At 47.0% G+C, this 13241-nt stretch overlaps 5 protein-coding genes across 5 annotated transcripts; 3 read left to right on the top strand and 2 right to left on the bottom strand.

The window, feature by feature from the left end:
• Positions 1 to 517: 517 nt before the first annotated feature.
• Positions 518 to 2214, top strand: N7455_006385 (uncharacterized protein; the record flags this gene model as incomplete). The annotated part of the gene is made up of 2 exons (XM_040956916.2): positions 518 to 644; positions 695 to 2214. 2 exons carry the CDS (start codon positions 518 to 520, stop codon positions 2212 to 2214), a joined length of 1647 nt encoding a protein of 548 aa, XP_040812588.2.
• A 261-nt stretch (positions 2215 to 2475) lies between these two features.
• N7455_006386 (uncharacterized protein) lies at positions 2476 to 5846 on the bottom strand (the record flags this gene model as incomplete). Its single annotated transcript, XM_065605342.1, has 8 exons — positions 5556 to 5846; positions 4976 to 5502; positions 3856 to 4919; positions 3506 to 3804; positions 3387 to 3457; positions 3253 to 3342; positions 3177 to 3203; positions 2476 to 3124 (listed from the first exon to the last, which is right to left on the bottom strand). The coding sequence occupies exons 1-8, from the start codon at positions 5700 to 5702 to the stop codon at positions 2476 to 2478; spliced, it is 2874 nt and encodes a 957-aa protein (XP_065461196.1). The 5' UTR covers positions 5703 to 5846.
• A 2060-nt stretch (positions 5847 to 7906) lies between these two features.
• Positions 7907 to 8883, top strand: N7455_006387 (acetate uptake transporter family protein; the record flags this gene model as incomplete). The annotated part of the gene is made up of 3 exons (XM_065605343.1): positions 7907 to 8271; positions 8337 to 8508; positions 8563 to 8883. The coding sequence occupies 3 exons, from the start codon at positions 7907 to 7909 to the stop codon at positions 8881 to 8883; spliced, it is 858 nt and encodes a 285-aa protein (XP_065461197.1).
• Positions 8884 to 9624: 741 nt separating this feature from the next.
• On the top strand, positions 9625 to 10875 carry N7455_006388 (lactate 2-monooxygenase; the record flags this gene model as incomplete). The annotated part of the gene is made up of 1 exon (XM_040956893.2): positions 9625 to 10875. One exon carries the CDS (start codon positions 9625 to 9627, stop codon positions 10873 to 10875), a length of 1251 nt encoding a protein of 416 aa, XP_040812599.2.
• Positions 10876 to 11676: 801 nt separating this feature from the next.
• Positions 11677 to 12270, bottom strand: N7455_006389 (uncharacterized protein; the record flags this gene model as incomplete). The annotated part of the gene is made up of 4 exons (XM_065605344.1): positions 11677 to 11798; positions 11850 to 12035; positions 12097 to 12191; positions 12260 to 12270. The coding sequence occupies 4 exons, from the start codon at positions 12268 to 12270 to the stop codon at positions 11677 to 11679; spliced, it is 414 nt and encodes a 137-aa protein (XP_065461198.1).
• Between the last annotated feature and the right edge of the window lie 971 nt (positions 12271 to 13241).

The following is a 13241-nucleotide window of genomic DNA, read 5'->3' on the forward strand; positions in this document are numbered from 1 at the left end:
GAAGTCATCAGCCTATCCTACCACTATTGTAGTCGCATGTTAGGCCTTGCTATTCGAGCCTCGTTCTTGCTTAATAAGGGATCTGGGGGTTATTCAATTGCTCCATTATTGCATCTGCAGCCTTTATTGGATAGGGAAGACAGTCTGGGATTGCGTATCATGAGCCAACTTTATTTTGGTGATCTTTTTCATACAACACCAAACGAGTTTGAATTACTCGTGGATCGCACGATACAAGAGCTGCAGCATGCATTTGATTTGCAAGAGGCAACGCCATTTGATTTAATTTTTTTCGGCAGAGGGGTCTCATATTCACTTTTTGATGTAGGTACAACCCCATTTCGATCCCACACATTTCTCACCCAGATAGATCTTTTCCCGCTTTTTTCTTTTTACGGACTTGGGTCTGTTAGAACAACTATTCAGACTTCTCAACTTTTTACTGGATTGTGGTTCCAGGCCAACCTGGGGCTGTAACCATGGAAGTAACACATTCTATCGCTGGAACAACTTCGCCATGTTTAGAGAAAAATGCTCTTTGGGCTCGCATCTACTCGACCTTGGCTATTCCTTCGGTATTCACGTTCCTCGTTCTCTAGCAGAGAGGCAAGGTATTCGGCACCTGCTTTCCCGAAGCGATAAGTGTACGTAAACATTTGCTGTGTCCCATTTAACAACACTAATTTGCTTCAAGCAATAAAACTCCCGAATATCGCAAGGGTCATACTCCAAGAGTCTGAGAAGGAATTGATAGATGCCCTTTACTCGGGGACAGCGTCCCCAAATGACAGAGTAGATGGCACTTCATCTTTGATTGATTATGCGTTCGGGTGGCCAAAAGGAATTCGCATCTTACTAGAGGCAGGTGCAACGCCAAGTGCCAAAAATGCAACACTCCCTTATTTTGAAGACAATGACATCGAGGGTACTTACCATTCAGCCAAGCTTCTTCTGGAGGCTGGATGTTCATTCCACTGGTATGATATTGGCCAATGCCAAGCGCCCGCAAACAGCAACAAAATAAAATCGCTTCTCATCAATGAATTGGTCGTACGACGCAAGAAACTCTGGCATCTGGCCCAATCTTGCTTGGCCGCTGATCAACTTCCAAAATTGATCTCAGATGACGAGAAGACAGGCAAGATTACGATATTCGATATACACACTGCAGAGATACACGTTCGACTAAAAGAGCAAGGGATATCCATTGATCCAAACATCTCGGATGGTTATTTCATTGACGATTTTGGTTACGAATCGGTTTACCATTTCCCATATTTCACCGCCGAGACGTTGGACGAACTCTACCAAGTTGGCTTCAGAGGTGTCACCCAGCTGGAATCCGATGGCTTTATGCCTCTCTTGGTCGTATTTGCTACCTTGGAGCGTGTGGACAAAAGGATTGATGCGAAGGAACACATGAAGAGGATACATTGGCTTGTTTCAAAAGGCGCTGATCCATATCAAAAAGTACGTGGAACCAGTGCAACTGCAGCACATCATCTCGGGGTGCAGATCGTCGATAATTTCTTGAAAACATTATCATTCTATGATCTAACCGGGCCAAACTTTCGACGGGCCTACGAAACCTGGAAACAGGCTGTCGTGGAGTTCGGAAAGTCCGTTTTCCTCCTTCCGTGGGTTCGGGATGGATGTTTCTGCGCCTGCTCCCCGGGTGGGTGTACTACGATGTCGGTATTGCTCCGACATATCGTCCATTTCCTTTTCACCCCCAAGATTAAGGAACCCGGCTTTTGGGTCCGAGAGCTGATACAATTCTTCCTTTGGTGGACCAGAGGAGATACAGAAATTGGCTGGGAGGTTATTAGATTTCTGACATTTGATGCATTGGGTCTAAAACATTCATGTTGTATCGAAAAGTATCCTTCCTTCCGTCTTTCTTTCGAGAGCAGAGAAGAGGAAGAGATAAAAGAGATTCTTGACGAAGAAAAGTCAAGAATGATTGAACTCGAAAAACTTCTCGATGAACTCAAAATCAAGTTTGACGAGCTTGGTCTCCCTGTGATGGAATTTTTGGAAGAATACTGGCAAACCCGGATGATCGAAGTTCTCTCCCACCGCGACCCCTACGACGAGGAACATATCATTGAATCAAGACGAATTGGAGTCACGCTAGAACCGGACGAATGTGTTGTCCCTGACAGGGTGTCTTTGCTCATTGGCTCGAAGATCTTGTATGAAATCAGTACATGAGTCAGATATTACGCGCATCTATCATACATTTCTACACATCCTACTAAATTTAATATTGAACTATGGCTCTTCGGGCAAATTTTGACATTCCTTACGGTCACTCGATTTGCATTCCGATCGATCGAGCAAGTGGAAGAGAAATACGACCAACACCCCATGTGGAGTGCGCAAAAAAGAAAAATGTATAGTGTACTGTTGAAAGGCAGAGCTTGAGCAATAAGCCCCAGCAGGATATTTATTTGTCTCTATTTCATGCTCGTCTCACATAGCGCCATTTTCCAAGTCCGCAAATGCAAGCCCCGTGACTTGATCGAGTTCCATAAGCTCATCAGCGACAGGTAAAGATTGCCCAAAGATATTGTCCCATTCACCCCAGTCAAAATTGAGACTCGGATCGATCATAAAGGGGGCAGAGAGCTCAGGAGCGGGCATTATATTCTGACCGGCGGTGTCCAGGAAATTCACCGTAGAAGAGTTGACAAGGGATTGTTGAGTCGGGATAGTAGCGGCGGAGGAACGAGCAAAGGCTGAGCCGGGAGAAAATGCTTTGTCGTATGACGAGAGAGCAGCAGTTGCAGCTGCGCTAGTAGTAGGCGCGGCCACAATTTCAGATGACATGGATTTGAAGTATGGAACATTTGCAAAATCGGTCTCGGTTGACCAATCTTGTCCCGAGCAGGGCAATTGCGGGTTCAGACCGGCTTTCTGCCAGGCCTTTTGGCGCAGACGACGGATCATGCCCCAGGCCTCTCGGCCTCCATTCCTCAACGGGCGTTGTGTGAAGATGTCATCTCCGCCACTTACGACGCCCCCGTCTGGTCCGGAAAGCGACAGGATTTGATCAACAAATCCGCGGGACACGGAGGCTTCGGGGCTATATGGTCGTTCGTACAAGTCGATGAGGATAATCCTAGATCTAGTTAGTATCGCTATCAAGCTACTAACTCTAGATTTCAACGTACATCATTGCATGCATGGGCTGGTGGTTCCTTGGCGATTATTAGTCAAAATTCCCGTTTAAACAATCGGAATGCTCACCCAGGCCAGCCCCATTGGAACGGCTGAAAGTCAGGATCCGTCGCCAATCGAATGAACTTCTCCATGAATGCGTAACAATGGCGTAGCGCACTATTTGAATTAGACCTAGTAGTTCAATGAGTCGCGGCACTTACCTTTGGCGTGCTACGGGCCAGATTCGACTTCGAGGATTTCTGAGGAATGGTTGGTATGCAACGCAAAATGCCTACATCCATGTTAGTGCCAAACGGGATTTCTGCGTAAGAATATCAACCTTATCAATGAACAACGACAAGATAATCCGGGCCCATTTATGAAATGCGACGAGGACCACTGAATGATATTGCTCGGAGCAACCAGATGGACCTTCAATGGGAAGTTCCGCCGCGGTGGAATGAGCAGCTCGTTTTGAAGACGCGGTTGGTTTTTCAGTTGCCGTTGCCTCTGGAATTCGGCTTATGATGGAGTTGAGTTTGACTTGAAGATCGTGAAGGACAGAGCGCAGTTCCACCATATCCCCTCTTGTTACAGGTTTCGTGCCCAGCTGGATCTTTAGTATTCTACGAACAGACTCTGCGAAAAGGTTAGCCCACGCACCTAATATCTAAGCCCAGAATCACTTACGGGCCATTATACATTTGGCCTTCGCGTTCAAATAATACACGTTCACCATCGACGGCCCACCACAGACGTTCGGGTTGTCTGGATTATCAGGTGCCTGCTGGCCATGGGCAACCAATTGTTCATACTGTTTGGCTTCGGCGGTACCCACCAAGGTGTCCTTGACCTCGCTCGTCTCGCGGACATCCCAGTAGGTCGTATCGGTAAGCAATGGCGGAAGCCCACTCGACATCGCGATAACAGCATCCATATGCATAATATGCCACCACAATCGGCGTCGAAACTCTGCCTCCCATGGATCAATATTAAAATGGGCGGGATCCCGATGTAACCCCAATGTCTGCGCCACTCTCACTGCTAAACTAACAAACAAACTACTTGCCAAGGGTTCTTCCTCTCTTGACAAAATTGTCTGCGCGATAAGATAGGCCGCTAGACCGTGAAGGGTGACGCTGTGGGGAAACGAGATCTTGGCCAACCAACAAGTGACCTCTTCGCTATACTTTGTCGAGAGCATAGCTCGTGACGAAGTATTGAACTCCGTCTCCATTGTTGTCATGGAAATTGAAACTGAACCTCCGAACCATATCGCGTATAGGAGAGGAATAAAAGAAGGACTAGGACATGGCTCCCCTGTATAACTTTTGCAGTCATACCAGTCCCAAAAGGCTTTGTAAAGGTTTAAGATCATCGGAGGGTGAATAATAGGACTCAGCGAGTGGACACCAGACATGAATGCCTTGTAGAGAATGTCACTTTGCCATTTCGTCGGAACATGTTCAAGCATATATGGCTCGACTGCTTTATCATTCGGTGATAAATAGGCCGATGGGATGCAGACAGCTTTCTGAATCGGCTCCGAGAAGACGAGCGGAAAGGGAGAGCGCGTGGTTTGACTGGTGGTTTGGCTGCTTATCGATCCTTTGCGCTGTCTTCGCTTGCTAGAAATTTCGGTTGCGGTATCACTACATGCCGCTAAATCATGCGACTGATTTTGGTTTCCGAGCAATTGATTGAGCTCCTCCATTTCATGGGAAATGTAAGCCCAATACGTCGTTCCAACATATCTAAACTCAATAATTAGACACCTAAACGTAATTTAGCCTAGTTCGTTGGTACTGACCTTGACCTCCCTCCATCCCCCAATGACATGTGGCCCAAGTTTGAAGTTTCCAGCGGATCAACCAAATCCGTAGTCTGACCCTTTGGGATAGGAAAATCATCGCTGCTACAATCAGCAGCAGCGCTAAACGGACTGCCAGATCGCTCAACGATCGATTCACTCCGAGAATTGCCCTCTCTCGTCGGTGCCGTTTCCACGCCAGGGTTTGATGCAGCCGCTTGCATCTCCGTTGATTCGTGGGCCTGGTTATCCTTCCGTAGCCGCTCAACAAGCGACACAAGTTGAGCCAGGTGGGCTTCCACTGCGGTTAAATCTGTTTTCTGGCCATTTGATAATGATGTCTGCCTCAAAGTGTCATAGGTCGGCAGGCGTGCATCTGTATTTTCCTCCGAGTGTCCAATCTCTCTCCGCCGTTTGGTTCTATTCGCCCGGCGGGTGCGGTTGGGTCGCGTATCATCTTGTTGTACTTCTGCGTCGTAGGCGCACTCGGTACTATTTTTCGCGCAGTTTCCGCATACTGGAAGTGTCTAAAAGCAAATGTTCAGTTCAGGTAACTTTCTCCTAGGCTGAGGAAGATCACCTTGTCGCATTTGACTTTGCGCCGACGACACGTTTGACAGCTATATATCACACGTTTCCGGGTAATCTGTGGATTTCCTGTCGCCGAGGGCGACCTTCGCGGTTGGGTGATGCTAGACGGGTTGGAGGGCCCCGCCACAGGCTGCATGTTCGGCGTTCTTGGTTTGACGGTTTATCCACGTATTTCCATTCATTCGATTGAATCCAGTAACCATGAAAGTAGAATGCGCAGGCAATGAAAGTGTTAGGGCGTGTGGAACAATCCAGCCTGCAGATGTCCGGCAATTGTGAGGTTCTCCGCAAAGTTCTATGCATTCCCGTGGGAACAATCTTGGCACTCTGACGTCGGGCGGGCGGACAGGGATTACTCAGCACCGCTACCGACATCACAACCTGGACCCAACACATACCCGTCTATTACTCAACTACCTAATATGTCACCAATTCATTCAAAAGTCCAGAAAATCCATTCTGCAAGAGGGTATGTAGGTCTTTTAGAGATATTGAAGCTGATCAGTAACAAAAATTCGCGAAATTCGTGAAATAACAAGCCGATTCAATGTACCAAACACTACACCTGCCAATCGACTTCATGGCCACACCAATCGATTTGATACACCAATTGTCATAACTAAACAGTTTTTGGAGAATCGCTTCTGAGACCTATTTTCATAATATCTCGACGTCTGGTCGCGCCTAGGCTAGCAGCGGTACGAGAAATAAGCAATCTTCTACTCACGAAGCGTGGTTCAATCGGCTGAGCCTAATCCAATTGCTTCTCCTTCTCAGTCAATTTCAATATTACCAAATTCCAATATTCCACCCATACAATTGCACATTTCAGAAACGCGGCGCCTTTGTTGTCGTTTTCCTCTCTAGTTCCGGCAAAGCCCCAAACGTACCCAAAGCTGTCAACGGAAAGACATTCCTCCTATTCCAGAAGACCAAGTCCAATAGGTGGTATTTTGCCCTCCAGAACCCCCGGTAGATTTTGGATTCATGTCCAGGGAAAGGGTTGGATCTGGCCGCCATCGCAGTTAATTGGGTATGGCACGACATTCAGGATATTGATATATATAACCCCAGAGATCACGATAGATAATCTCTCACATTTTGCGCCACGATTTGTGAATATGTTCTAGTATGTTGCAGACGACATTGGCGATAATAGGCATCGAATATCTCCGACTAACAGTCCGAAATGAAGTACCTAATGAGTTGTTTAAGAAGTAGAAGAAATGTTACTGCGGTTCGTATGAGAGTTTGGTCCACCGTGACAATGACCGTGCACTGGTAACCTTGGAAGGAATAATGACACAAGCCTATCTTAACGTGTTCTCGGCCGAGTGAATCATTATTCTCGTTGTAGCGTGCGGTCATAGTGTCTGCCCACTTTAGGGGCCTAAGAACTCTGATGTTGTACAGGCCCTTGGGTCCAGACCGCCTGCTACGTTGAATCTATGTCTTACATGGTGTGTATAATGTAGTCTGTGAGTGGTCGGTGCTGCCAATCCTTGTCAGAGCCGTGTCAAATCCGGTATAGCTTCATCGTAAATCTCTTACTGCCATCCAATCAAAACCAAGATGATGGATGAATTTTGGACACATCCTTTCAACTGCGAGATTACCCTGGAGCTAACAACGGGTCCACGGGTGGCTCCGCTCTTGGCGATTACATAATCGATTATGGTTAAATCAGCCTCCGAAGCTTATCTGTGGTCAACAATATCTCCATGTCCGAAACGCTGCATAATCTGAATATTGTAGTTATTTTCCGGTTCCCCTTTCCTCGATGATGATGGAAGAAAATTGCGACTCAAATGCATACATGATTTCGCGTTTATACCCACACTCGCATGCCACATCCACTTTTCCCATGAGCTAGAGCGCGGTTCTCGGCCGGAGGCTTGAACGGAATTGTGTCGTTCTCGGCCGAGACTAGTGTCAATCGGCACGGTGGAGAGCAGCTTTCTCGGCCACTCGCCACGGAAAGCCAACAATTAATTCGGTCCCCGCATTTTACGAAACCCCGGTGTATACCCCACGACCATCGATACCGAAAGAGTTTTCCTGCTCACCGCAGTGTCCCTGTTTTGCGCTGTTCACCTGGGGTAATGGTTCACCCCGCATTGACACTTAGATCATTTCCCCAGAGAGGACTACAAAGTCCAATCCCACGGGCACTATTTATAATGTGATATTTCCTCTCCTGAATTGTTAATGTTGCCTTTTTGTTATCAAAGATCCTGTGCTCTCTTTACATCGTCAATCGCACAATCTATACGATCCATTACATCCACTCATTTTGGAGGCAAACTTCAACTCAATTATAATTAGCAAGAAGCTGCAATTATGACTGTTCTTTCAAATTCCGACAACCCCGGCCAGGAGAAGAGATCTAGCCATGCGGCCACCACCAACATCGAAGTGGAGGACTTTCAACCGACCCACTTCGAGCACTATGGCCCACTAGCACACGTGAACACTATGGAGTCCCGATTGCCTGCCTTTGCAGGCGAGTTGCAACCAGGTCTTTATCGGACGCCCAAGCTTCGAAAGTTCGCGAATCCTGCACCTCTGGGTCTTTCGGGATTTGCCTTGACCACTTTTGTACTGGGATGTATCAACATGGGCACGCTGGACATCACAGAGCCTAATATGGTTGTTGGTGTTGCTTACGCTTATGGTGGGCTAGTTCAGCTTCTCGCCGGCATGTGGTAAGTATTTATGGAATACACGTTGTGAGAGAACCTGAATCTAACCAATTTGTCTTTTCTGATAGGGAAATGGCCGCTGGAAACACATTTGGTGCCACCGCTCTGTCTTCATACGGTGGTTTTTGGATCGCCCTGGGCATCACCTTTACTCCTGGATTCCAAATCATGTCAGAGCTTCAGAAAGCCGACAATGGGTCAACGGACATGTTCTACGATTCATATGGGTTGTTCCTTATGGTAAGTTAATTTTCCCATCTAAATCACCGTTTTCTTTTATCTAACAACTCCTAGGGTTGGTTTGTCTTCACCTTTCTCCTCCTTACATGCACTGTCAAATCGACTGCGGTGTTTTTCTCCCTTTTCCTATGTGTAGATGTGGCATTATTGCTGCTTGGGATTGGACACCTCCATCGCGATGCCCAGGGAAAGCCTAACCCGCCAATTCTCACAGCTGGCGGTTTATTTGCTCTCATGGCTGCCTTCTTGGCGTGGTATAGTGCCCTGGCAGGTATTGCGGATGACAGCAACAGCTTTTTCGTCATTCCTGTCTTTCATTTCCCGTGGTCAGAGAAAGGTAGAGCTTCTAGATGTGAGGCTTCTGCTGCTGTTTAGTGGTCATCGCTATGGCTGGATTTTATGGGGGTTTTAGCCATAGCCAATGATAGTTTGGCAACCTCGAAAAAAAATGTATGATAATTATCATGACGATGAAATTTATTTGGCCCAAATTGAATAGTTCCTTATTGTTCAACTTACGACTAAATGTGCATAGGGGTTAACATGGTGTATTTTGTTCAGGTGTGTTGACTTATCCGCTCAGGCGGGCGTGGCGCTTAGTGAGTGCTCCCTGTATAAATATGTCAGTTCTCGAATCTATCAGGGCTTCACGTGTATTCTTATATTAGCCAGCTTATCCCTTTGGCCACGATGAAGACGGGCGCCACCTGGTTTACAACCCACCTACACGTCATCCTGCATAGTGCATGATAAACCGGTAATACGTTAAAAGATCCAAGGCTAACAAATTCACCGTAGGCATCAAAGATGATAAAAAAGAATCCGGAGTATCTTTATTACTCCCCGGATCATGGCGGATCCAAACTGGTTAACCAAAGGCCATTCAATGACATGACGTCGTGATGAATCTCGGCCGAACATGCATTTTACATTAAGCACCGAACTTGTTTGATATCCTCTACTAAACCCACCAATTATAATCAATTTCGAAGAGCCCCATTATCTCAAGCATTACAGCCCTGCAGGTATAAAGCCAGCTTCCATTCCCTGATTTGCATCATATTCATTTATCGATTGTTCATCTCAATCTGGTTCTTATTTCTGTTATTCACTTCAATGATGTCATCTCAACAAGACAGCACACTGCATAGCAAGTCAATTGCCCACCCTTTGGCTCCATTTACATACGAAAATGAGGTGTACCAAGCCGGTCTCAAAGGCCAAAAGCCCTCGATAACCTTCAACTGCCTCGACTGGGAAACCCTAGCCAAAGATCGACTCTCGGCAGATTCATACGGATATGTTTGGGGATCCGCTGGAACTCGCGACACAGACGACAACAACAAGAAAGCCTTCAAGAAATGGGGGATCGTACCGTCACGCCTAGTCAAGAGTGACTTCCCAGACCTCAGAACGACACTTTTTGGTGAGACGTTCGAGTATCCGATTGCCATGGCACCGGTGGGCGTGCAGCGTATTTTCCACCCGGATGGGGAGAAGGCGTCAGCGAAGGCTGCGGAGCAGGAACATGTCACCTATATCCTCAGCACCGCATCCGCCACAAGCATCGAGGATGTCGCCAAGGCCAATGGGAATGGGTCCCGTTGGTATCAGCTCTACTGGCCTCTGAATGAGAACAATGATATCACGGTGAGCCTGTTGTCAAGGGCGAAGACAGCGGGTTACAAGGTGTTGGTGGTCACCTTGGATACATACATTCTTGGATGGCGTCCCAGTGATCTGAACAATGCATACAACCCTTTCATCCGTGCAGATGATATCGGTGTAGCATTGGGATTCTCTGACCCTGTATACCGTCGCAAGTTCCAAGAAAAGCATGGGAAACCCATTGAGGAGGACGTCCAAACTGCAGCCACGGAGTGGGCACATACTGTATTCCCCGGTGTGAGTCACGGCTGGGAAGATCTCAAATTCCTCCAAGAACATTGGGACGGTCCAATTGTTCTGAAGGGAATCCAAACGGTGGCGGACGCGAAGAGAGCTGTGGAATATGGTGTCCAAGGAATTGTGGTCTCCAACCATGGCGGACGACAACAGGATGGAGGTATTGCGTCTTTGGATGTCTTGCCGGAGATCGTGGATGCTGTGGGAGATGATTTAGAGATTATCTTCGACTCGGGTGTTCGCTGCGGTGCTGATATCGTCAAGGCATTAGCACTTGGTGCAAAAATGGTCCTGATTGGTCGTCCATACATTTATGGGTTGGCCCTTCAAGGTGAGCACGGAGTGAGCCATGTGCTGAAGAGCCTCCTAGGAGATTTCAATCTGAATCTTCACCTGTCGGGGATCAGGTCAGTGTCTCCTGAGCATCTTAACCGATCGGTATTGCGTCGGACAGATAACTGAAAATTCGACTATGAGACGATATGATGAAGACTCCTTTTGTACAGCTTAAATATATTAAACTCCATCTTTATATACTTAAATCTAAGTACTATAGGTATGTTGAAGAGCTTGAAGACAACTAATATATTCAAACCGAAAGGTATCGTAATACTTTATTTATCTTCTCGGGTTATGAAAAGGTTGGGGACCGCCCAGTGTAGTCACTCATCTATAAAGCAGTCAGTCTACGGAGGGGAAGAGGTCACTACCCGGCTACTGCTTGAATAAGGAGTCGATATGACGATGAAGTGGGTTCAGATAGAACTTTTAATCCATTGAGCCACACGCCATGGGCACATATATTCTATCTTTACTTTTAGAGAAAAGGGCCGATATCGATTCAAAGGCGCTGGTCGGTATTGCTGAGTACGCCATATCCCTCCTGGGACATAGCTTGGAGTGGAATCGCCACTGCCTGTGCTTGTATTATCATATGAGCAAGATAGCTAAAGATAGCGTCGGCGACGACCAATACTTCCAGGTCGAGGAAATAAAACCCAAACTCCCAGTCATCACTTAGGCATTCCAGCACGAATCAATTTGACCATCATCGGCCTTTCTGTTCGTCTGTACCATTGCCATGTAGGCTAATAATTGCCTCGCTTCAGCCAAATTACCCCGGCGTGACTGTTGTGGTGGATGGGCGAGACCGTGATTATGAGCAACAACAATATGTTCGCACCACTATTCAAATATTAGAAGACATATTATTCAATGATGGAATGTACTTACCTCCGAATCATTGTTGATCTTCAAAATACCTCAGACGTAGCTCAGATCCACACAGCAGGTAATATTCTCCGTATACCGGTAGGAAGTGTACGCCGAGCGCCCACAGAACGACGGGTTTGCCAATGGCCAGCGCTCGGCATAGATGTCTCCCTCTGTATTGAAATCGGCTGGTCATTTGGCCCTTCGATCGCGGATTGTATTACCCGAGCTAACAATGAGGAAAACAAGGGCGTCTGAAAGGGCGACACCGGGGGGAGGCTCGATGAAGTTACCTGCGGCGTCGAACTCGATGGTGTCGTAGTATGGTATTGCGGTACTTCCCAATGGCTGCAACGCCATACATATTTGAATATGTCTTGTCAAGATCTTTTCGCTTCCATTAACACATCCTTTTGCCACATTAGATTATATATTCCAGACATTAAACCAAGAATACCAGAAACCACTTACCCATATACCCCAATGCCTGAGATACTCCAGTTGTCGGACTTTGCTTAATCGCAACGATACTGATGGAAACGTCTTCCTCCGTGCTATACCATACGCTGTAGTCTGGTCAGCCACCCATGTCGTACTTCGCTCCCTTGCATATGACCGAGCTATAACGCCTTACGTCTTCAGCATTAATATGCAAGTCCTTCACCATGAAGAGTAGAATTTGCGACGCAAAATATCCTCCATTTTGGAGCCACCAGGTAGTGGTTAGAATATCTGGGGCTTATTGTGATTTTATCCCCGAATTTCAACGGTAGGGGAAATTTCCTTCCCGCTGAAGTGATGTATTCAGCTGTGTCGGGAATATGGATTCCCAATTCGTTGTTAGACTTGTTGAAAGAACTTGGAGATGTGGATGGGGCGTGGAGTGGAAGTTGTAGAAAGTGGCTTGTCATTTTTTGTCCAGTCGGAGTATCATGTATTCCCCCATTCCTACATCGCACCTTCCTGTCTTGGGCATAGTTGAACTGCACTTGCTATCCAACCGGTAGTTGCCAAGGTGAGAATGTTGTGTGTCCTTCCTTCCAACTTTAGTCAGATTAGGTAGTTGCCCACATCATAGCCCTGAAGGCCTAATGAAAAAGGCTGCACATCAACGTTGAGGTTCTTACCCTGACGTGGGTAAACTGCCTAAGGCAAGCTTACGCTTTTTGTTTGTGCCTTGAAGTCCTGCTGACTTTTCAATACAGAGATATGCTTTCTTGAAGCATACATGGTACATACATATCTATAGATCCGTCGTCCCGGTATCCCTAATGCCTCTGTTGTTAAGAGTATCCTGGCCAAGCCGGAATGCCCCGTCCACGTCAGCAACAGAATTCAATTGCAGGATGTCCGCTATCAAACCCGTCGTAGTAATCAAGTTCCACCGCCGAGAACTACCCACAAAGCGGATTGGTTGAGTTGGGGCGGGCCAACGCCAATTCAATGGCTCGTGATGCAAGTTTTCGGGGTATTGGCTTGGAAGGCGTGGATGCACCGACATAGAGTCGAGAACTAGACGTAACAGCTGTTGCACTCGGAATTGGCATCGGCAGAGCCTGAGTAACATTGAGAGAGCTCTGATTGAGGTATTAGGTGATGCCGGGGGTTGGGGGCTG

The sequence above is a fragment of the Penicillium solitum genome (genome assembly GCF_028829755.1).
Source record: "Penicillium solitum strain IBT 25940 chromosome Unknown utg000004l_segment0_segment0, whole genome shotgun sequence".
NCBI classification, from domain to species: Eukaryota; Fungi; Ascomycota; class Eurotiomycetes; order Eurotiales; family Aspergillaceae; genus Penicillium; species Penicillium solitum.